At 47.9% G+C, this 21,357-nt stretch overlaps 1 protein-coding gene across 1 annotated transcript; it reads left to right on the top strand.

Annotated features, from left to right (window-relative positions):
* The first annotated feature begins 155 nt into the window (after positions 1–155).
* Positions 156–19,678, top strand: LOC135397194 (B-box type zinc finger protein ncl-1-like). Its single transcript, XM_064628602.1, has 3 exons — positions 156–223; positions 15,937–16,086; positions 17,117–19,678. Exons 1-3 carry the CDS (start codon positions 176–178, stop codon positions 19,235–19,237), a joined length of 2,319 nt encoding a protein of 772 aa, XP_064484672.1. The 5' UTR covers positions 156–175; the 3' UTR covers positions 19,238–19,678.
* Positions 19,679–21,357: the final 1,679 nt, after the last annotated feature.

Raw genomic sequence — 21,357 nt, 5'->3', positions numbered from 1 at the left:
CGAACCAAAAAGGACGACAACAGCGTCATGTGCAAACGTTCCCTCGCGCACACGGACGTAACTGTTCGTTAGTCAGTTGAGGTCAAACGTTCGTCCCATAACTGTACGCTACGCTGAGCTCTCTAGCACTGTTCCTCTCCGTGTCCACATCCACAACACATCCCTTCCTTTCGTCATGTTCAACAACAGCAGCGTCGTTCCTTACTTCCCTTCGCACGCAACCGTAAGTGCTGCAGTATTTTTTATGTATTGGAAGCCTTTTTAGAGATAAGCATATAGCTGCTCGAAGCATCACATCCAAATTTGCGAACGAGTATAGGCTAGGTAGGGTAGGTATGAAAGATGAAAGTCACTGAAAAGGTTAGCTAGCTGTAGGTAGGTAGGTGTAGCTGTAGGTAGGCATGCTTAGGTTAGGTACATTGCTTTTAATAAGCAATTATTTCAGCAACGAACTTGTGTGCAGGAGTTCAGAACGAAGCCTCAGTCAGGAGTCGATATTTCGAATAGACGGTCTTCTATTGTCCCAGTGAACAGTCGAAATAACAGCTCCTGAGCTAGAGCTTTATTGCAGTCACCGGTGCGCCCGACCTTCCGTCTGTGAACTTGTATGCGGGAGTTCGGAACGAAGCCACAGGTTAGGAGCCGACATTTCAAACAGGCGGTTCTTCTAGTGACGCAGTTTAGCAGTCGAAATGTCGGTTCCTGACTGAGGCTTCATTCTGAACAGTCACTGGATCGCTCGGCCTTCCTTCTGTACTTGTATCCGCGTGTTCAGAATAAAGCCTCGGCTCAGTAGCAGATATTTCGAACAGACGGCTCTTCTTGTGACCCAGTAGACCATTCCAAATTTCGGTTCCTGACTGAGGCTTCATTCTGAACAGTCACTGAATCGCTCGGCCTTCCTTCTGTACTTGTATCCGCGTGTTCAGAATAAAGCCTCGGCTCAGTAGCAGATATTTCGAACAGACGGCTCTTCTAGTGACCCAGTAGACCATTCGAAATTTCGGTTCCTGACTGAGGCTTCATTCTGAACAGTCACTGGATCGCTCGGCCTTCCTTCTGTGCTTGTATCCGCGTGTTCAGAATAAAGCCTCGGCTCAGTAGCAGATATTTCGAACAGACGGCTCTTCTAGTGACCCAGTAGACCATTCGAAATTTCGGTTCCTGACCGAGGCTTCATTCTGAACAGTCACTGGATCGCTCGGCCTTCCTTCTGTACTTGTATCCGCGTGTTCAGAACAAAGCCTCGGCTCAGTAGCCGATATTTCGAACAGACGGCTCTTCTAGTGACCCAGTAGAACAGTGAAAATTTCGGTTCCTGACTGAGGCTTCATTCTGAACACAGTCACTGGATCGCTCGGCCTTCCTTCTGTACTTGTATCCGCGTGTTCAGAATAAAGCCTCGGCTCAGTAGCAGATATTTCGAACAGACGGCTCTTGTGACCCAGTAGACCATTCCAAATTTCGGTTCCTGACTGAGGCTTCATTCTGAACAGTCACTGAATCGCTCGGCCTTCCTTCTGTACTTGTATCCGCGTGTTCAGAATAAAGCCTCGGCTCAGTAGCAGATATTTCGAACAGACGGCTCTTCTAGTGACCCAGTAGACCATTCGAAATTTCGGTTCCTGACTGAGGCTTCATTCTGAACAGTCACTGGATCGCTCGGCCTTCCTTCTGTGCTTGTATCCGCGTGTTCAGAATAAAGCCTCGGCTCAGTAGCAGATATTTCGAACAGACGGCTCTTCTAGTGACCCAGTAGACCATTCGAAATTTCGGTTCCTGACCGAGGCTTCATTCTGAACAGTCACTGGATCGCTCGGCCTTCCTTCTGTACTTGTATCCGCGTGTTCAGAACAAAGCCTCGGCTCAGTAGCCGATATTTCGAACAGACGGCTCTTCTAGTGACCCAGTAGAACAGAGAAAATTTCGGTTCCTGACTGAGGCTTCATTCTGAACACAGTCACTGGATCGCTCGGCCTTCCTTCTGTACTTGTATCCGCGTGTTCAGAACAAAGCATCGGCTCAGTAGCCGATATTTCGAACAGATGGCTCTTCTAGTGACCCAGTAGAACAGCGAAAATTTCGGTTCCTGACTGAGGCTTCATTCTGAACACAGTCATTGGATCGCTCGGCCTTCCTTCTGTACTTGTATCCGCGTGTTCAGAACAAAGCCTCGGCTCAGTAGCCGATATTTCGAACAGACGGCTCTTCTAGTGACCCAGTAGACCATTCGAAATTTCGGTTCCTGACTGAGGCTTCATTCTGAACAGTCACTGGATCGCTCGGCCTTCCTTCTGTACTTGTATCCGCGTGTTCAGAATAAAGCCTCGGCTCAGTAGCAGATATTTCGAACAGACGGCTCTTCTTGTGACCCAGTAGACCATTCCAAATTTCGGTTCCTGACTGAGGCTTCATTCTGAACAGTCACTGAATCGCTCGGCCTTCCTTCTGTACTTGTATCCGCGTGTTCAGAATAAAGCCTCGGCTCAGTAGCAGATATTTCGAACAGACGGCTCTTCTAGTGACCCAGTAGACCATTCGAAATTTCGGTTCCTGACCGAGGCTTCATTCTGAACAGTCACTGGATCGCTCGGCCTTCCTTCTGTACTTGTATCCGCGTGTTCAGAAGAAAGCCTCGGCTCAGTAGCCGATATTTCGAACAGACGGCTCTTCTAGTGACCCAGTAGAACAGTGAAAATTTCGGTTCCTGACTGAGGCTTCATTCTGAACACAGTCACTGGATCGCTCGGCCTTCCTTCTGTACTTGTATCCGCGTGTTCAGAACAAAGCATCGGCTCAGTAGCCGATATTTCGAACAGATGGCTCTTCTAGTGACCCAGTAGAACAGCGAAAATTTCGGTTCCTGACTGAGGCTTCATTCTGAACACAGTCATTGGATCGCTCGGCCTTCCTTCTGTACTTGTATCCGCGTGTTCAGAACAAAGCCTCGGCTCAGTAGCCGATATTTCGAACAGACGGCTCTTCTAGTGACCCAGTAGAACAGTGAAAATTTCGGTTCCTGACTGAGGCTTCATTCTGAACACAGTCATTGGATCGCTCGGCCTTCCTTCTGTACTTGTATCCGCGTGTTCAGAACAAAGCCTCGGCTCAGTAGCCGATATTTCGAACAGACGGCTCTTCTAGTGACCCAGTAAAACAGTGAAAATTTCGGTTCCTGACTGAGGCTTCATTCTGAACAGTCACTGGATCGCTCGGCCTTCCTTCTGTACTTGTATCCGCGTGTTCAGAACAAAGCCTCGGCTTAGTAGCCGATATTTCGAACAGACAGCTCTTCTAGTGACCCAGTAGAACAGTGAAAATTTCGGTTCCTGACTGAGGCTTCATTCTGAACACAGTCATTGGATCGCTCGGCCGTCCTTCTGTACTTGTATCCGCGTGTTCAGAACAAAGCCTCGGCTCAGTAGCCGATATTTCGAACAGACGGCTCTTCTAGTGACCCAGTAGAACAGTGAAAATTTCGGTTCCTGACTGAGGCTTCATTCTGAACACAGTCATTGGATCGCTCGGCCTTCCTTCTGTACTTGTATCCGCGTGTTCAGAACAAAGCCTCGGCTCAGTAGCCGATATTTCGAACAGACGGCTCTTCTAGTGACCCAGTAGAACAGTGAAAATTTCGGTTCCTGACTGAGGCTTCATTCTGAACACACTGTCACTGGATCGCTCGGCCTTCCTTCTGTAAACTTGTATCCGGGGGTTCAGAACAAAGCCTCGGTTCAGTAGCCGATATTTCGAACACTGTTCTATAGTCAGTGGCGTAGCCAGACCTCCAAGGTAGGGGGGGGGGCTCGATACGAAAACTCGACCCCCCCCCCCCGCTGATCCTGTGTCGACAACACACACATACCTGTGCACATTGCAAACTGAGGATTAAAAAAAGGAACGAAAATAGTTTATTTAGACGTTCACAGTACGATTACATGTATAGGCTGGCATGACCAATGAGGTGGTGTCACGAGATTGGAAGTATTTTGAAAAGCTCATACTTTGAAAACCATTCAAGAGTGCTTCTTAAATAGACGCCATGAACTGAGCCCCCCCCGTGGCTACGCCACTGTCTGTAGTGACCCAGTAGAACAGTCGAAATATCTGCTTCTGCCCTGAGGCTTCAATCTTGACAGACACCGGATCGCTCGATCTTCCTTCTGTAAGCTGTTCGAACAGACTGTTCTTCTAGTGACACAATGATAGTCGAAATGTCTGCTCCTGACCTGAGGCTTTATTCTTAACACGCTGACACCGGATCGCTGTCTTCCTTCTGTAAAATTGTGTCGGAGAGTGCAGAACGAAGCCTCAGGTCAGGAGCCGATATTTCCAACAGGCGGTTATTCTATAGTGACTCAGCAGAAATATCGGCTCCTGACCTGAGGCTTAATTCTGAACAGTCACTGAATCGCTCGGCCTTCCTTCTGTACTTGTATCCGCGTGTTCAGAATAAAGCCTCGGCTCAGTAGCAGATATTTCGAACAGACGGCTCTTCTAGTGACCCAGTAGACCATTCGAAATTTCGGTTCCTGACTGAGGCTTCATTCTGAACAGTCACTGGATCGCTCGGCCTTCCTTCTGTGCTTGTATCCGCGTGTTCAGAATAAAGCCTCGGCTCAGTAGCAGATATTTCGAACAGACGGCTCTTCTAGTGACCCAGTAGACCATTCGAAATTTCGGTTCCTGACTGAGGCTTCATTCTGAACAGTCACTGGATCGCTCGGCCTTCCTTCTGTGCTTGTATCCGCGTGTTCAGAATAAAGCCTCGGCTCAGTAGCAGATATTTCGAACAGACGGCTCTTCTAGTGACCCAGTAGACCATTCGAAATTTCGGTTCCTGACCGAGGCTTCATTCTGAACAGTCACTGGATCGCTCGGCCTTCCTTCTGTACTTGTATCCGCGTGTTCAGAACAAAGCCTCGGCTCAGTAGCCGATATTTCGAACAGACGGCTCTTCTAGTGACCCAGTAGAACAGTGAAAATTTCGGTTCCTGACTGAGGCTTCATTCTGAACACAGTCACTGGATCGCTCGGCCTTCCTTCTGTACTTGTATCCGCGTGTTCAGAATAAAGCCTCGGCTCAGTAGCAGATATTTCGAACAGACGGCTCTTGTGACCCAGTAGACCATTCCAAATTTCGGTTCCTGACTGAGGCTTCATTCTGAACAGTCACTGAATCGCTCGGCCTTCCTTCTGTACTTGTATCCGCGTGTTCAGAATAAAGCCTCGGCTCAGTAGCAGATATTTCGAACAGACGGCTCTTCTAGTGACCCAGTAGACCATTCGAAATTTCGGTTCCTGACTGAGGCTTCATTCTGAACAGTCACTGGATCGCTCGGCCTTCCTTCTGTGCTTGTATCCGCGTGTTCAGAATAAAGCCTCGGCTCAGTAGCAGATATTTCGAACAGACGGCTCTTCTAGTGACCCAGTAGACCATTCGAAATTTCGGTTCCTGACCGAGGCTTCATTCTGAACAGTCACTGGATCGCTCGGCCTTCCTTCTGTACTTGTATCCGCGTGTTCAGAACAAAGCCTCGGCTCAGTAGCCGATATTTCGAACAGACGGCTCTTCTAGTGACCCAGTAGAACAGAGAAAATTTCGGTTCCTGACTGAGGCTTCATTCTGAACACAGTCACTGGATCGCTCGGCCTTCCTTCTGTACTTGTATCCGCGTGTTCAGAACAAAGCATCGGCTCAGTAGCCGATATTTCGAACAGATGGCTCTTCTAGTGACCCAGTAGAACAGCGAAAATTTCGGTTCCTGACTGAGGCTTCATTCTGAACACAGTCATTGGATCGCTCGGCCTTCCTTCTGTACTTGTATCCGCGTGTTCAGAACAAAGCCTCGGCTCAGTAGCCGATATTTCGAACAGACGGCTCTTCTAGTGACCCAGTAGACCATTCGAAATTTCGGTTCCTGACTGAGGCTTCATTCTGAACAGTCACTGGATCGCTCGGCCTTCCTTCTGTACTTGTATCCGCGTGTTCAGAATAAAGCCTCGGCTCAGTAGCAGATATTTCGAACAGACGGCTCTTCTTGTGACCCAGTAGACCATTCCAAATTTCGGTTCCTGACTGAGGCTTCATTCTGAACAGTCACTGAATCGCTCGGCCTTCCTTCTGTACTTGTATCCGCGTGTTCAGAATAAAGCCTCGGCTCAGTAGCAGATATTTCGAACAGACGGCTCTTCTAGTGACCCAGTAGACCATTCGAAATTTCGGTTCCTGACCGAGGCTTCATTCTGAACAGTCACTGGATCGCTCGGCCTTCCTTCTGTACTTGTATCCGCGTGTTCAGAACAAAGCCTCGGCTCAGTAGCCGATATTTCGAACAGACGGCTCTTCTAGTGACCCAGTAGAACAGTGAAAATTTCGGTTCCTGACTGAGGCTTCATTCTGAACAGTCACTGGATCGCTCGGCCTTCCTTCTGTACTTGTATCCGCGTGTTCAGAACAAAGCATCGGCTCAGTAGCCGATATTTCGAACAGATGGCTCTTCTAGTGACCCAGTAGAACAGCGAAAATTTCGGTTCCTGACTGAGGCTTCATTCTGAACACAGTCATTGGATCGCTCGGCCTTCCTTCTGTACTTGTATCCGCGTGTTCAGAACAAAGCCTCGGCTCAGTAGCCGATATTTCGAACAGACGGCTCTTCTAGTGACCCAGTAGAACAGTGAAAATTTCGGTTCCTGACTGAGGCTTCATTCTGAACACAGTCATTGGATCGCTCGGCCTTCCTTCTGTACTTGTATCCGCGTGTTCAGAACAAAGCCTCGGCTCAGTAGCCGATATTTCGAACAGACGGCTCTTCTAGTGACCCAGTAAAACAGTGAAAATTTCGGTTCCTGACTGAGGCTTCATTCTGAACAGTCACTGGATCGCTCGGCCTTCCTTCTGTACTTGTATCCGCGTGTTCAGAACAAAGCCTCGGCTTAGTAGCCGATATTTCGAACAGACAGCTCTTCTAGTGACCCAGTAGAACAGTGAAAATTTCGGTTCCTGACTGAGGCTTCATTCTGAACACAGTCATTGGATCGCTCGGCCGTCCTTCTGTACTTGTATCCGCGTGTTCAGAACAAAGCCTCGGCTCAGTAGCCGATATTTCGAACAGACGGCTCTTCTAGTGACCCAGTAGAACAGTGAAAATTTCGGTTCCTGACTGAGGCTTCATTCTGAACACAGTCATTGGATCGCTCGGCCTTCCTTCTGTACTTGTATCCGCGTGTTCAGAACAAAGCCTCGGCTCAGTAGCCGATATTTCGAACAGACGGCTCTTCTAGTGACCCAGTAGAACAGTGAAAATTTCGGTTCCTGACTGAGGCTTCATTCTGAACACACTGTCACTGGATCGCTCGGCCTTCCTTCTGTAAACTTGTATCCGGGGGTTCAGAACAAAGCCTCGGTTCAGTAGCCGATATTTCGAACACTGTTCTATAGTCAGTGGCGTAGCCAGACCTCCAAGGTAGGGGGGGGGGGGCTCGATACGAAAACTCGACCCCCCCCCCCGCTGATCCTGTGTCGACAACACACACATACCTGTGCACATTGCAAACTGAGGATTAAAAAAAGGAACGAAAATAGTTTATTTAGACGTTCACAGTACGATTACATGTATAGGCTGGCATGACCAATGAGGTGGTGTCACGAGATTGGAAGTATTTTGAAAAGCTCATACTTTGAAAACCATTCAAGAGTGCTTCTTAAATAGACGCCATGAACTGAGCCCCCCCCGTGGCTACGCCACTGTCTGTAGTGACCCAGTAGAACAGTCGAAATATCTGCTTCTGCCCTGAGGCTTCAATCTTGACAGACACCGGATCGCTCGATCTTCCTTCTGTAAGCTGTTCGAACAGACTGTTCTTCTAGTGACACAATGATAGTCGAAATGTCTGCTCCTGACCTGAGGCTTTATTCTTAACACGCTGACACCGGATCGCTGTCTTCCTTCTGTAAAATTGTGTCGGAGAGTGCAGAACGAAGCCTCAGGTCAGGAGCCGATATTTCCAACAGGCGGTTATTCTATAGTGACTCAGCAGAAATATCGGCTCCTGACCTGAGGCTTAATTCTGAACACACTATTACCGTATCGAGCGGCCATTGTAACCTTTGGTTCGGCAAGTGCTGCACACGCGGGATTAGTGTCTCAAACACAACCTGTTGCAATATGTGAAAATTAAATATAGGACTAGAAGAGACAAGGACGGGTGGGGGGAATTTGGGATTTTGTCATGGGGGAATGACAACATTCACCTCTAATCGGCCACTGCACGCACTCTGTGCGGTGCAAGGGTCGTTCAAGATTGATAAAGACTTTTGCTCGAGAAAAATCAGTGAGTAAATGTGATTTAACACAACTTTCGGAGTCCTTCGCGGGTCAGCGGCACGTGCAGCAAGTGCGGCAGCGGCAGCTATAATGACGGCGAGCAGTGCATCTGTAGCTGTGGAACAGCGATGCGTAATGATGTTACTTGTGAAGGAGAAAGTAAACCCAGCTGAGATTTGGAAAGATTACAGGCACAGTGGATTCCCCGAGACCTCACTTGTGACCAGAAGAGAGCGCGCATGGCAGTCTCTGAGCAGCTGCTGAACCGGTTTATATCCGAAGGGGACGAATTGTTGCAATCAACCATCGCTTGTGATGACACCTGGATGCATCATTTCACCCTCAGACAAAAATGCATGAGGTGAAACCTAATTCTGAAGAAAAGGCCTGGGATGATGACCGGAATGCCCGACCTCACAAGGCGAATTTGATGGTAGCAACCCTGGCCGAAATGCACTGGGAGGCTGTGCCCCATACCTCTTATAGCCCAGATTAAGCCCCTAAGCGATTACCGTTTGTTTGGGCCTCCAAAGGCCACCTTGGAGGAACGTTCCCCACAGATGAAGCCCCCCAGAAAGATGTCCTGCAGCGGTTACGACGGCAGCCCTCTACATCAAGGGGTTGCCACAGCGGTGTCTAGATGCGCATGCTGAAAAGTTGATGTAATTTGGTGCTTCCTTTCTATTGTATTTAAAGAAATACCTTGAACCTCGGTCAACCTTGAACGATCCTTGTATATCATTAACAGGATATCTCCCTCACCAGGAACGCCTCCACGGTATGTCATGATGGCTCCGGGGTGCGCATGGCTCCGAAAGGGCTATCTTGCAGTGAGGTCTATCGTCAGAAACAATACGTTCGACGAACGGCAAAGGGGGTGCATGGAGCAGGAAAGGTTGTGAACCACTGGACTACACAGTACGCGCTGAAATGAATATCTATCCATAATGGTCGCGAGAAGCTGGTCTACGTATGGCGAAAGAGATGCCGATAGTATTTGCTGCTCTCATTGTGCTGGAGGATGAGAAAAGTCGAAGATGGTGTTGAGGTTGAACATTACCCATCTGAACAGTGTGCATCTTATTTGCTTTCGAAAACATCGCCCTGCTAATATAACACTACAATGCCGACACTGGATATTGATGGTTTCCTCTTTACTCTACTGCAAGAACGAAATTATTAATGATTGGCGGGCTGGACACTGAAGCAAGATTTTACAAAACGTCCCTTTAGATACACTGATAATCGATAAACAACCAGAGGTAGTGTTTACAAGGGGAGTCAACTGTGAACGCAAGGCCATAACCCAGGAGGATCAGCCCCAATGAAAACCTTGCACGAACCGCAAATTTCCAAGACCTATGTTAGGGATCCGGGTTTCTTTGCGTATTATAGAGCAGGGGTCTCCAACACGCGGCCCGCGGAGCTCCCGCAACGAAAGAAAGAGAATGAAGCTAGTAGATGCTATGGGCAATCGTGGGCCTGCGGAATGCCCTTTAGTTCTTGCATAACGTCGAATCACAACATTGACAGCCCCACTTAAAATAATACACTTCACAGGGGAGCTCTCTTCCCTGCAATACACGGGTCCTCCGTGGCGGCTACGCTTCCTCGGAAGGACCTAGTGGTCGAAGGTCGTCCTATAGTTTCGTGGACGTCGGTTTGCGCAGTGTATCCATGTTTTTGCGACCGACTACAAAAAAGCGAGAGCAGATGATTAGCAGATACAGAGCCTATGGCCTGCTCGAAGTCACATCTGAAGCGGACGGTATAGAGAAGTGTACCTTCCAAGGGCATTGGGAGGTAAAGTATCTGCTCGCGGATATAAACAACGTCCCGGAATGTCTGGTGTGCCAAAAAACTGTTGCTGTTCCGAAAGAGTACAATGTCCGACGTCATTACGCAGCGCTTCACAAAAGACAGTACGCAGAATTTACTGGAAAGATTCGTGAGGAAAAGGTGATGCGGCTCAAATTGGCAGCCACAAAAGACATTTTTCGTAAGGTTGACGGATAAAGTGAGGAAGCAAGCTTAGCCCTGTCGCAGTTGAACGCAAAAGCGTCAAAACCCTTCACAGAAGGTCTTGTCTCATTCTGTGCAGCCGAAATTGTGTGCCCAACCGCAAAAGATTCTTGTGAGAAGATTAGCCTTTCTGCAAATACTGTCGCTATATAGGCGGGTTGAGAATTTTTGTGCATATTCGATAGCACTTGATGAATCCACGGACATAAATGATGTTGCTCAGTGCGTGGTGTTCATCCGCGGTGTCATGCATGACTTCGACATAAATGAGGAACTGTTTGAGCTGCTTCCTCTGAAAGGGACAACGACGGGGAGTGACCTGTGCTACACGGTAAAAGGCAGCATCGAAGGAGCAGGTCCCAAGCAGGGTGTCGAACCGAACCCTTCCGAAAACCGTACCCGAACCGTTATTTTTGCCGGAACCGAACCCAAACCCGAACCGAAATTTTTATGACACTGTTGAACCCGAACCAGAGCAGAACCGCAAAAAATCATAGCGGTAGAAGTCAGCATAAGAGTTCCTCTCAATCCCCGAACGAAGACACAGTGGTATCATCGTCACGCGTCCATATCATGGATTTCGGAAATTTTCATCTAGCAGTCAGGCGAGGACTTATAGTAAGTACACTTTTGACACGTTGAAGCGCAGTTGTCCTTGTGAGCACAGGGGCTTGCGCCCCGCGCACGCGCTGCGGCGTCTACCCTTCAGAGACGAAGCGCCACGCCAACGAATGAAACAGGAATGGAGTAGGCCAGTTATGTAGCTCTATAGGACGAATATGCGATTAAGTAAGTGCTCAGCATTCCTTTTACACGTGAGCAGTAAAAACAGCAGCAGTCAGAAACACGAGAAGTGGAGAAGGGGCGGTACGCAGAACAGTGCCTGTTTGATTGGTCGTGGTTTGAAAAGTAAATGCAGTTCTGCTTATTGGTAGTGCAATTGTATCGTGACACACTGTCTTTGTGTTGTGGATTAACTTTCACTGCTGCAAGCTCAGACAGAGTAAGGCTGGCAGGCTTATTTTCGACATGTTTCAGTACAGTTCCAGATCGGTTCACGCTGCGAAGGCAGTGTGCCGGCTAGTACTGTACTCTATGTGAGGCTGTCCATTTAATTAGGCTTCCTTTAAGTGTATCTTGCTGGCACTGTGCGCGTGAAAAAGATTTTGGGAACAAAGTAGCAGGGCTACCCCGCTTCATCAGCGTGGACTTAGTGTTTATCAATTTCTTTTTCGCTAAAGGGAGTACCCGACCGCTAAAAACGTCAATGCAGACAACAGCAGTAAGCTACTATTAGCCACGCATTTCCTGATAAAAGCAGTTTTATGGAACCGGTTGAACCGGTTCGCGAACTGGTTCGGGGCTGCGAACCGGTTCGATTTTTGCGCGGCCGAACCGGAACTGAACCGGGATGAAATCAAAGCAACGCGAACCCGAACCGAACCCGTATGTTTTGCGGTTCGACACCCTGGTCCTAAGTGGGATAATCTCGCGTCAGTATCGACGACTGATGGAGCTCCTTCAATGGTTGGTCGCAATCTAGCTCAAGTAGCCCGCCTTAAATTTGTTAAAAATTGTTTCCCTGCCTGATGTCTGACGTTAGCCTTCTTCTGTCGATGTCTGGAAGCATATACGTATGCGAGCAGTTCTTTTCAATGATGAATATCCACAAGACTAAGCTGAGGTTCCAGCTGTCTGATGAGCATCGTTGAGAATTGCCACTGCGGTCAACCTAACAAAGGGAAAGATCCATAGGGAAAGATCCTTTCCCTATGGATCTTTTTGCCGCATGGATCTTCTTTCTCGCTTGGATCTTTTTTCCTTATGGATGTTATGGATTTTTATTCCCTCTGTCACGTGACCACGTTGGAACTTCTTTGTGTTGTACAGTTGCAGTTCGCATTGCGACATGGCTCTTTGCGTACATGTTTTCCTCCTAAGAAGTAATGTAGTACCAATCTACGGCATGGTTTGCATTCGTCCTGCCTCCAGCCAACCCAGCGAATCAGCTATGAGCTCTTCCAGCCCTCATCACATTTTTAACAGCAACAGGGCTCCTGCGTGAGCTCTGAACATTTCATCATTCACCATTCCCCTTCAAGCAATGGGATAGGTTGCACGAAACATCCCACTACATCGTCGTCACTTAAGCATTCCGAGTAGGGTTCTTCATTTTCGGGTTTTATGATTTTTCAAATTATTGAGGGAAAAATCGGGTGCTATTTACAACCGAGCATTCGGGAGAAATCGGGCGCCATGATCTCTGTTTGATATGTCACCAGGGAAGTTTCGGGTGAAACGAAAGGCATATGAAACAAGCCGCTGCTGTGACACGGGGACGAGATTTATATTTTCGCTTGGAACTATAGGGTAGTGAATGACCGCGGTATTCAAACACTTGCCAGAGCTCCACAAAAGCTAGTCTTTGACTCCTGCAGGAGGTGATCATAAATAGAGGACAAATAGGTTGTCACAAATAGCTGTCTTTGCTGATATTATGATTTACTTTTCCGACAGTTTACAGAGAACGACAAGACCACAAGAATTTCGGGTAGATATCGGTTTTATCCGAATTCTTGAAAATCTGTTCGGGACGGAACTATCGTGAAAAATCGGGTTTAACCCGAAAACGAAGTGTCCTAAGCACTCGTTGTTATTCTCTACAATCAATATTTTTAGAATAAGCAAATAATAAGTAATAATATATCCTTAATATGTAAACTGCAAGGAAGATGCCGCCAGCAAGCCGTCTGCTGGTTCCCTGTCCGAATGACAATCCGTCAGTTCAGTCGAAGCGATTACGATCACCCGGTACTTCTCCTGGTACTTCGAGAGCTTCTAGATCGAAAATGCCATCATCAAAGACATATGGGGTCCATTCAAGAATATCTGGCCTCGAATCACGAACATGGTAGAAGACTGACACAACGGCCTACTGAGTCGAATCGACGGGGCGGCGCCCCAGTTTGGCAGAGCTGTGGCGGTGGCCTCGAACCTCGCAGCATGTCACTCGGATGCATGCTCTGAGGCTTGACCACAGTGCCCAAGCGTGCTTCGGAGGAAGACTGTTGCTTTCCGAGATGGACAGATTAGCAACGTATGTAGCAGAGCACGTCCCCACGTTTCCTGATGTTGTGAACTACTTGGACTCAATTATTGATATCGGCGCGCAAGTTAGGGATATTTTGAAATGACTTTGTGGCTGTCGGAATGCAATGACACCTTGCTGCAAAACGAGACTGCTCAATTCGTGTCCGAATAGTGGTGATTCACAACGGACCATTTTCTGCTCTTAGGATGAGGAAGCTGGCGACTATTGCAAAACTCTAATGTGCGTGGCTCCAAATTTTTGCGAATCTGACGGAAGGCATATATGCCGTACGGCCTGACATTTTTTGTTAGTTTTCAGCAGCATTGAGGGGGGGGGGGGCAATAGGGGTATATATTTCCTCAATAACTCGGGTGTAACCTGGTTCAGCTGGACCTGATTCAATCCAGTGCTGGTGGAATCTAATTGAATCAGGTGCAATTCCTCGGATTCCTCTGCATAATACACGTTACACACCAGCAGACACAGAACATTCCGCAGCGTCTTTGTTTCGCGTGGCGGTTTGGTCTGTTGGACAGGTCGCGCCTTTCAACCGAGTGGGATTCGACGGGCGGATTCCCACAAGTTCTGTGGTCCTGGTCTTGCGGTCCTCGTGGAAATATCGGGCTTAATACAAACTGGCAGTATGATACGATGGCCCGCTTATTAAGCATTCTTTTCGATCCTATATACACATTCACGCGCTTCCTCGCTTGGATTCCCTTTCCCTATTGACCTTCTTGCCGTGTGGATCTTCTTTGCCTATGGGTGTTCCGCATGGATCTTTTTTCCCTTTGGATCTTTTTTCCCTTTGGATCTTTTTTCCCTTTGGATCTTTTATCCATCGGTCACGTGACCCCGTTGGATGTTCTTCCCCGATGGATCTTCCCGTTGGATCTTCCACAAGCGGGGAATCTGGTGAGGAAGAAGAGGTCTCAAGTGTCGTCAGCGCATCATTAGGAGCGCGACCTCCCGTAACCTTGTTCGCGTTTAGTTTTTCGCGAGGTGCATAGCCTCCTGCCGGTCGATATTGTCTGTTCTTGACTTCTACTGCGTATTTCCTTCGGGCTTCTTTTCTAGACTATAGGACTGTAGCCAACGGCATCCACGTGTCGCATGGAGAACGAGTTCTGTGCCATACTAGAGACAGTTCAGAAAGTTGCCGTTACGCCACTTGACCTCTGCCACGCGGTCCCCCAAATCGGGCAGTTTTTGTGTACGTTCTCTATAACCGCGCCAGTGATTTCCCCAGAAATTCACTGCTGGGGGGGGGGGGTGCCGAGCTTTCAAGGGGGGGGGGGTTAGGCTTGGTGAAGGTTCCGCTTACGGAATTTTCCTTAGACACAGGAAGAATTGTGGCATAATGGTAACATATATGTGCACAGCTTTCCCGTTTTATTTGTACATGTTAGAACACAGTACATTAGAATACAGATTCATTATGAACATTAAGATGCATATTGAGACGACCGACAAAGAAAAAAGACTAGCACCTTGTCTCACGAAGTTCAATGAATACCTAGCAACCAATGGTGAAAACCTTAGACGAAAAAAGAAATACCTCGCTTGATTGAGTTGGGCGCAAATGGTTCATGATCCACATTGAGTTTGCGTGTCCGCAAGCATTTCTGCTCGTATATGCGTGCAATATATGCATACTGAACAGTCACTTTCAAATGCTTTTGGACAAATGCATGGTACGATCATCTGCATGGCTGTGGTCCTACAGCCCAAGCTTGACAGTACAGGATGTAATTCCCTGCGCCGGACTCACTACCAGCTAGAACGTGCTGGTGGCCGAATTGGTTGGGGTCACCTCTGAAATTTCAGGGGGGGTGTTGCAAAAATGCAGGGAGGGTGTACACCCTCCCTGAGGGGGGTGTAGGGAAATCCCAGACCGCGACCCACCGTGGTGTAGGCCAGGCCAATGCGTCCCGCGACTCAGTTTGAGTTGGAGACCCCTGTTCTAGAGGGTGTTTTTCTGCGTTTATGATTTATTGTGAATTCATTAAATCATCAAAGAGTGAGAAGCTGCCTTGCAAAAACGTGCCATCTGTGCTTCTTTCCTTCTCCAGTTTGAGAAGGAGGGAAAGCATGATTGACAGAAAAGGGAAAAGAAAAACCTTAAGCGCTGGACTTTCCTTTCCAAGTTGTCCTGAGAAATGTCCGCGTGTCGAATGCACTCACTAAATATCCAGAGACAAGGAGGAGTGTGATACTTATCCTTATAGGTAAATGAGTCATCCTTCCCCTGTTGCGGGGGATGGTAACCCACGATGCCAGGCCAAGTCCCGGAACAAAAAAGAAAGGAGCCCCGCCAACCCATCATCAGGGAATGGCTTTTCTTGCAGACATTTCAGATAAATCCGTTGTGCTTGAAATTTTGCCGCCGTATGCTTTTTCCGATTTTTTGTTTATAAATCCGGAGACTCGACAGCCTATATGGCATACCTATGATATGCGTACGTGATAAAACTAAATATTATGTTGCATTTCCAGGGAGACGCGGCACAGGCCAGCGCGCCAGGTGACTTGACTCCGTTGCCGGTCTGTCCTGGAACATCGCGTTCCGTCCAAAGCAGCTTCAATGCAAACACTACCATCAGCGCCAAGTGCAACAGCTGCCAGGACGCCTTCATGTTTCCTAAGGTTTCTTTTACATTCATAGTAACTTTGGTAGCGGCGACGCATTTTGAGAATCTAGCAACTACATCGACAGTGTAGTAGACCATGCAGTCTCTAGACAACGCACAGTGCATATAGCAGCGCACGTTATTGTTGCGACGAAGAATTCGACAAATTTCGGGCTCGTAAAAAGTTTCGATGTGTTCGCGTCAACAAGAGCCGACAAAAGTCAGTTTTACTACTCAAAGGCAGTTTAGGTTTAGGAGGCTAAGCAAACCCGAAATACTGCACAGAAAGAAGGAAGGAAGGAAGGAATTTCCCCAACGCATTTGATATTAACCCATTCTGGGCCAATGACTCCTAGAGGAATCATAATACAGTTTCGTCTATCAAGCCTCGCGAACGAAACCGAAACTATTGTTCTCCGTGGCCAAGGCTCGCGGAAGGATATTACTTTAAAATTCCACGCATAGACGGCACTGGAGCGTAGTCTTCGTCTTCCTCGGAGCTGATTGGGTCAGCGAAGCGCGCGTTTTTTGCATGTGCCCTCGACGGCCAAAATATCTCTGATTAGGATAGGTAACAGTGATTTTTGTGTGCAATAAAATTGATGGTTTCGGCCATAAGACTGGAGTAGCAGTGAATACAGTGTGCCTCAATCAGTCGGTTCGTCTGTTTTATGGAGGGGAGCACCTTTTTTGGCCAATGACTCCCACAGGAATCATATGTCAATTCGCTATAATGAACAGCGCAAAACTTTTGAAACGTTTGTCATGTATTCCTTATGTCTTGGGAAGCCCAGAAACAAAATTCTGAATTTTTCCCTCGCTGTAAAAAAAATCGTCCCAGAATGGGTTAATAAGCTACAAAAGGGGCCAGTTGGTACATAACTGAACAGCTGACAACGAAGAAACGGTGAACGTCGTTCACCGTACGTGTCTGTCGTCACCACGTCGTGTTTCGTCGTCGTCGCCTCTTCAGCATTATGTTGCGAGGAAAGCAGAACTGACTGTTGTGAGAACTGACGATTCAAAATATAATATTTGATTCGCAGGTACTCAACTGTCTGCACGCCTTCTGCAAATTGTGCCTAGAAAAACAACAGACAAGTCCCGACAAGTTGAAGTGCCCGCAGTGTTTACAGGAGACAACATTACCAGCCGAAGGCATTGCCGGACTTTTCTCAAACTATGCCACATCAATCATCCTCAAAACCTTGGTGCTCGATCATTCATGTCTCACATGCACGGCTTGCAAACACACAGCTGTTCCTGCAGTTGCACGCTGCCTTGATTGCGTCCATTACATATGTTCTAATTGTGTAATGGCGCACCAATTCATGCATTGGCTACAATCCCACCGCGTTCTCACATTGGGTGACATCCAGATCTATCCAAACAACCTCCGAAAAAACGACCAAGCGGTACGTTGTTTTCGCCACAAGAATGAGGCTCTTCAGTTCATCTGCAGGACATGCAACGTTTCTGTTTGCCGGGAGTGCGCAGCGTTCGAGCACCCGACGAGCACGCACAACCTCATGGCTCTTGTCGATGTGAGGCAAAAGCTCACCGAAGGTCTCTCATTCGTCATCAGCAGTACTAAAATGAAGGCCAACAACCTTCTCAGCTCTGTGACCAGCATAGAAACAATTTTGAGCCGGCTACACATCCATTACCGTAAGGCTCAGACTGATATTAGCAGCTCCTTCGAAGCTTGGAACGAGACTGCACTGGAACAGAGCAAACAAGAAATCCTGATAGACCTGGAAAATACCTATAATAAAAAGCTTATGTTCATGAAGCGCCTGGGCAAGAAAGTGCAGGAGAGCTTGTGCAATATCGTCAAAGTTTGCGTCACTGCCGAAAGGCTAGCAAACTTCTCCTTTACAAACAAGGAGTTAATAGATTTTCAACAACTGCTGGATACAGATTTCCAGGAAATAATGACATTCAACCCCGAGACACACTTGCAGGACATGGACGTGGTGTTCGTGCCAAACTTCACGGCCCTGCAAGTGAGCATCCGAAATTCCTTGGCGTGTGCCCAGCAGCGCTCCGAAGTCCTGGTGCGTGGAGCGTTCTCACGACCACATATCAAAGCCCCTACCACGGACAGTCCTTCTAACGCACCATCGAGCACATCATTAATGCATGAGCGCACCTACTGCAGTCGTTCAAGTTCTACTAGCAATGACCCATGTTCTACGGAACTCTTCCCTTCAGCAGAAAAATTGTCCACGGTACCAAACCAAACACTTCCATCTGGACCTCACCCTTCGGAGCCCGTCGTTAACGTGGTGCGCAGTCCATTCGCCTGGAGTAACATCCCGCATACCAAGTCCGCAATAAAGCGCCAGAAAATTATCTACCACAGCAAGTTCGGAGAGTTCGGCGTCAGGGAGGGTCAGTTCACGGAACCGTCTGGAGTAGCGGTTAATGCTCAAGGCGACATTGTCATAGCCGACACCAACCGACATCGAATCCAGGTGTTCGACAGAGGCGGCAGATTCAAGTTACGCTTCGGAGAGTGCGGCAGGAGGGACGGCCAACTGCATTATCCAAACCGCGTTTTTGTCGTTCGCGCTTTCGGCGACATCATAGTGACCGAGCGATCTCCAACGCACCAGGTTCAAGTTTTCAACCAGTATGGACACTTTCTGCGAAAGTTTGGCTCCTCAGTCTTGGAGCATCCGCGTGCAGTCACTGTCGACAGCAAACTGCGTATCATCGTCGTTGAATGCAAAGTAATGCGCGTTATCATCTTCGACCTTTGGGGGAACATCTTGCGTCAGTTCAGCTGTTCCGAGCACCTCGAGTTCCCGAACGGTGTCGCAGCGAATGACAAGGAGGAAATTTTTATCTCTGACAATCGAGCCCACTGTGTGAAGGTGTTCTCCTACGAAGGTGCACTCCTCCGTCTCATTGGTGGAGCTGGAGTAACCAACTATCCCATAGCAGTGTGCATCAACAAAAATGGTCATCTGGTCGTGTCTGACAATCACCACTACTTCCACATCACTGTGTTTACGCAAGACGGTCATCTCGTGAGCGCCTTCGAAAGCCACGTGAAGCACGCACAGTGCTACGACGTAGCCCTCATGCACGACAACTCCGTCATACTTGCTAGCAAGGACTGCAAACTCTATATTTATCGCTATGACCAGTCATTGTTCTGACGCTAGTATCTGTGGCGTTTCTGTGTTCGTGGCAATTATTTCTGTTGGTACCCTTGGTTTTGCATGATGGGATTGGTACACGCGCAATTGGTGCAATTGCTCTAGGTGGTACACACGCACACATAAAAAAAGAAGCGTGCCAGCGAAGGTTTGAACCTAACTCTCTGGCAGTCATTAGATTTTTGTTGATGTCAGTTACTTTCTGAGGTTCTGTGTTGTGTTGGAGCCGGCTCTGCTCGTTTACCTGTCTGTTAAATAATTGTCCACTTGCTAAACAGAAATCTCGTTTCAAGAACAACTGTTTTACTTCTGCTAGAATTCAAGATGAAGCCATCTTCAGAGGCGCGTTCGTAGTGTAGACAACTTCTTTCCAGATTTCCTTCAGTTCATGTTTACGCTTATGGATAAACTGCAATAAAGGCTGGCTGGCTGGGCTAGATTTCCCCCAAGAAATCCCTCTTCCCTACTCGTTCCTTCACTACTACGACGAGTTGAACAGCCACACGTACATGGTTCGTCGGGTAGAATGCAGCGGGTTCACTGTTTTTCTCCGGGCACACAATGTCAGTGATGAAAAATCGTGTAATACAAAGTCGTGTGCTCCCATCCAAAACTAATGGCGAGGGGGAGGGGGGAGGCGATGACGAGGGAGGGCGCGTATGTTTTCCTTCTGTTTATCCTGCTGAAAGAATAGTTGAAAGTATCACCAAAATTTAAAAAAAGTTAGTGAACCATGTGTTTGTCGTGTTTAGTGGCAAGGACGTATAACGACAAACACGAAACTGTAGGGGCGTACAAGAACAAGCTCCCCCCAAAGCTGGACCGAAGGTAAGAAGTCTTGGCGACACGCACCTCTTTGCTCCAGTACTGTCCAGCGGATTGGTTTACACGGCCTGGTGGGAACGAGTTCGCTGCGATAAGTGGATACGACGCTATTTATGTGACATAGTTTGGATCTCGCCACTTAATGTGACCGAGACAACTGCATACTACATTTCCCGCACGGATTTCTCGCACTGGATTTTACCCCAGCTTGGATTGTAACACTGGTGATATATTGTACCAGTTGGAACTCAGATCTTTCTGTCTGTGTTATTGCGACCACGTACCCCCTGTCTCCTACTCCTTCCTGCTGTCTTCTATCCATCTGTCCATATCTGTACGCCGCTAATAGTCACAGTTGCTTCGCGGCGCTAATAGGGAGTAAACAAGTTATTGCGACCAACAAAGAGACAACTACTGTTATGGACAATGACCGCCACCTTATTCGCCTTCAAATAAGGGATTTTTTGTCGCCTGTAATTGTAATGAGCACACAACTATCAACATGGGCCATACGTGAGATCAGTTCTTTCACCAGTACGTGACAACAAAGATGGAAAGCATTACTTCGTAGGAAAATTATCTACGTGTCAGCGTAGAGAATGCATCCTGCTTTGCATTTTCTTTGCCCAAAATGAAGTGCAGACTGCCTTCGACGATTACTTCCAGTAGTCGACACATCAACAGTTCGATACCTTCTAGCTTGCGCCGCAAACCGTTGGGTGAAACAACCAAATCGTAGCGCGAATAATGGCGTGCAACAGGTAACATTCCCTGCTACACAGACGCGAATTTAAGCTGCACTGGGTGCAGTTGGTCAAAATAAGGCACGAACCAAAAAGGACAATAACAGCGTCATGTGCAAACGTTCCCCCGCACACGCGGACGTAACTGTTCGTTAGTCTGGCAAGGTCAAACGTTTACTCTAGAGCTGTATTCTACGCCGTGCACTCTGTAATACTGTTCCTGTCTGTGTCCACAACACTTTCGTTCCTTTCGCCATGTTCAACAACAGCAGCGTCGTCTCTTACTTCCCTTCACAAGCAACCGTCAGTCCAGCAGCATTTTTATTTATTGGAAGCCGCTTATAAGATAGCTGCTCAAAGCATCAGATATGCAAGTTTGTGAACGAGTTAATCAGCTTAGATTAGATACCTTCCTATTCATAATCCAAGGTTTTCAGCAACGAACTTGTGTCCCGGAGTTCAGAACGAAGCCTCAGGTCAGTAGCCTATACTTCGGACAGATGATTCTTCTAGTGACCCAGTGAACAGTCGGAATATCGGCTCCTGACCTGA

The sequence above is a fragment of the Ornithodoros turicata genome, chromosome 1, assembly GCF_037126465.1.
Source record: "Ornithodoros turicata isolate Travis chromosome 1, ASM3712646v1, whole genome shotgun sequence".
NCBI classification, from domain to species: domain Eukaryota; kingdom Metazoa; phylum Arthropoda; class Arachnida; order Ixodida; family Argasidae; genus Ornithodoros; species Ornithodoros turicata.
This window is presented reverse-complemented; position numbering and strand designations above follow the sequence as displayed.

Bases quoted from the DNA above. Each gene is read 5' to 3' on its own strand.
- LOC135397194 (XM_064628602.1), top strand. From the start codon at position 176: ATGTTCAACAACAGCAGCGTCGTTCCTTACTTCCCTTCGCACGCAACC. The intron at 224-15,936 runs GTAAGTGCTGCA...TTGCATTTCCAG, and splicing joins ACTTCCCTTCGCACGCAACC to GGAGACGCGGCACAGGCCAG. The intron at 16,087-17,116 runs GTTTCTTTTACA...TTTGATTCGCAG, and splicing joins ACGCCTTCATGTTTCCTAAG to GTACTCAACTGTCTGCACGC.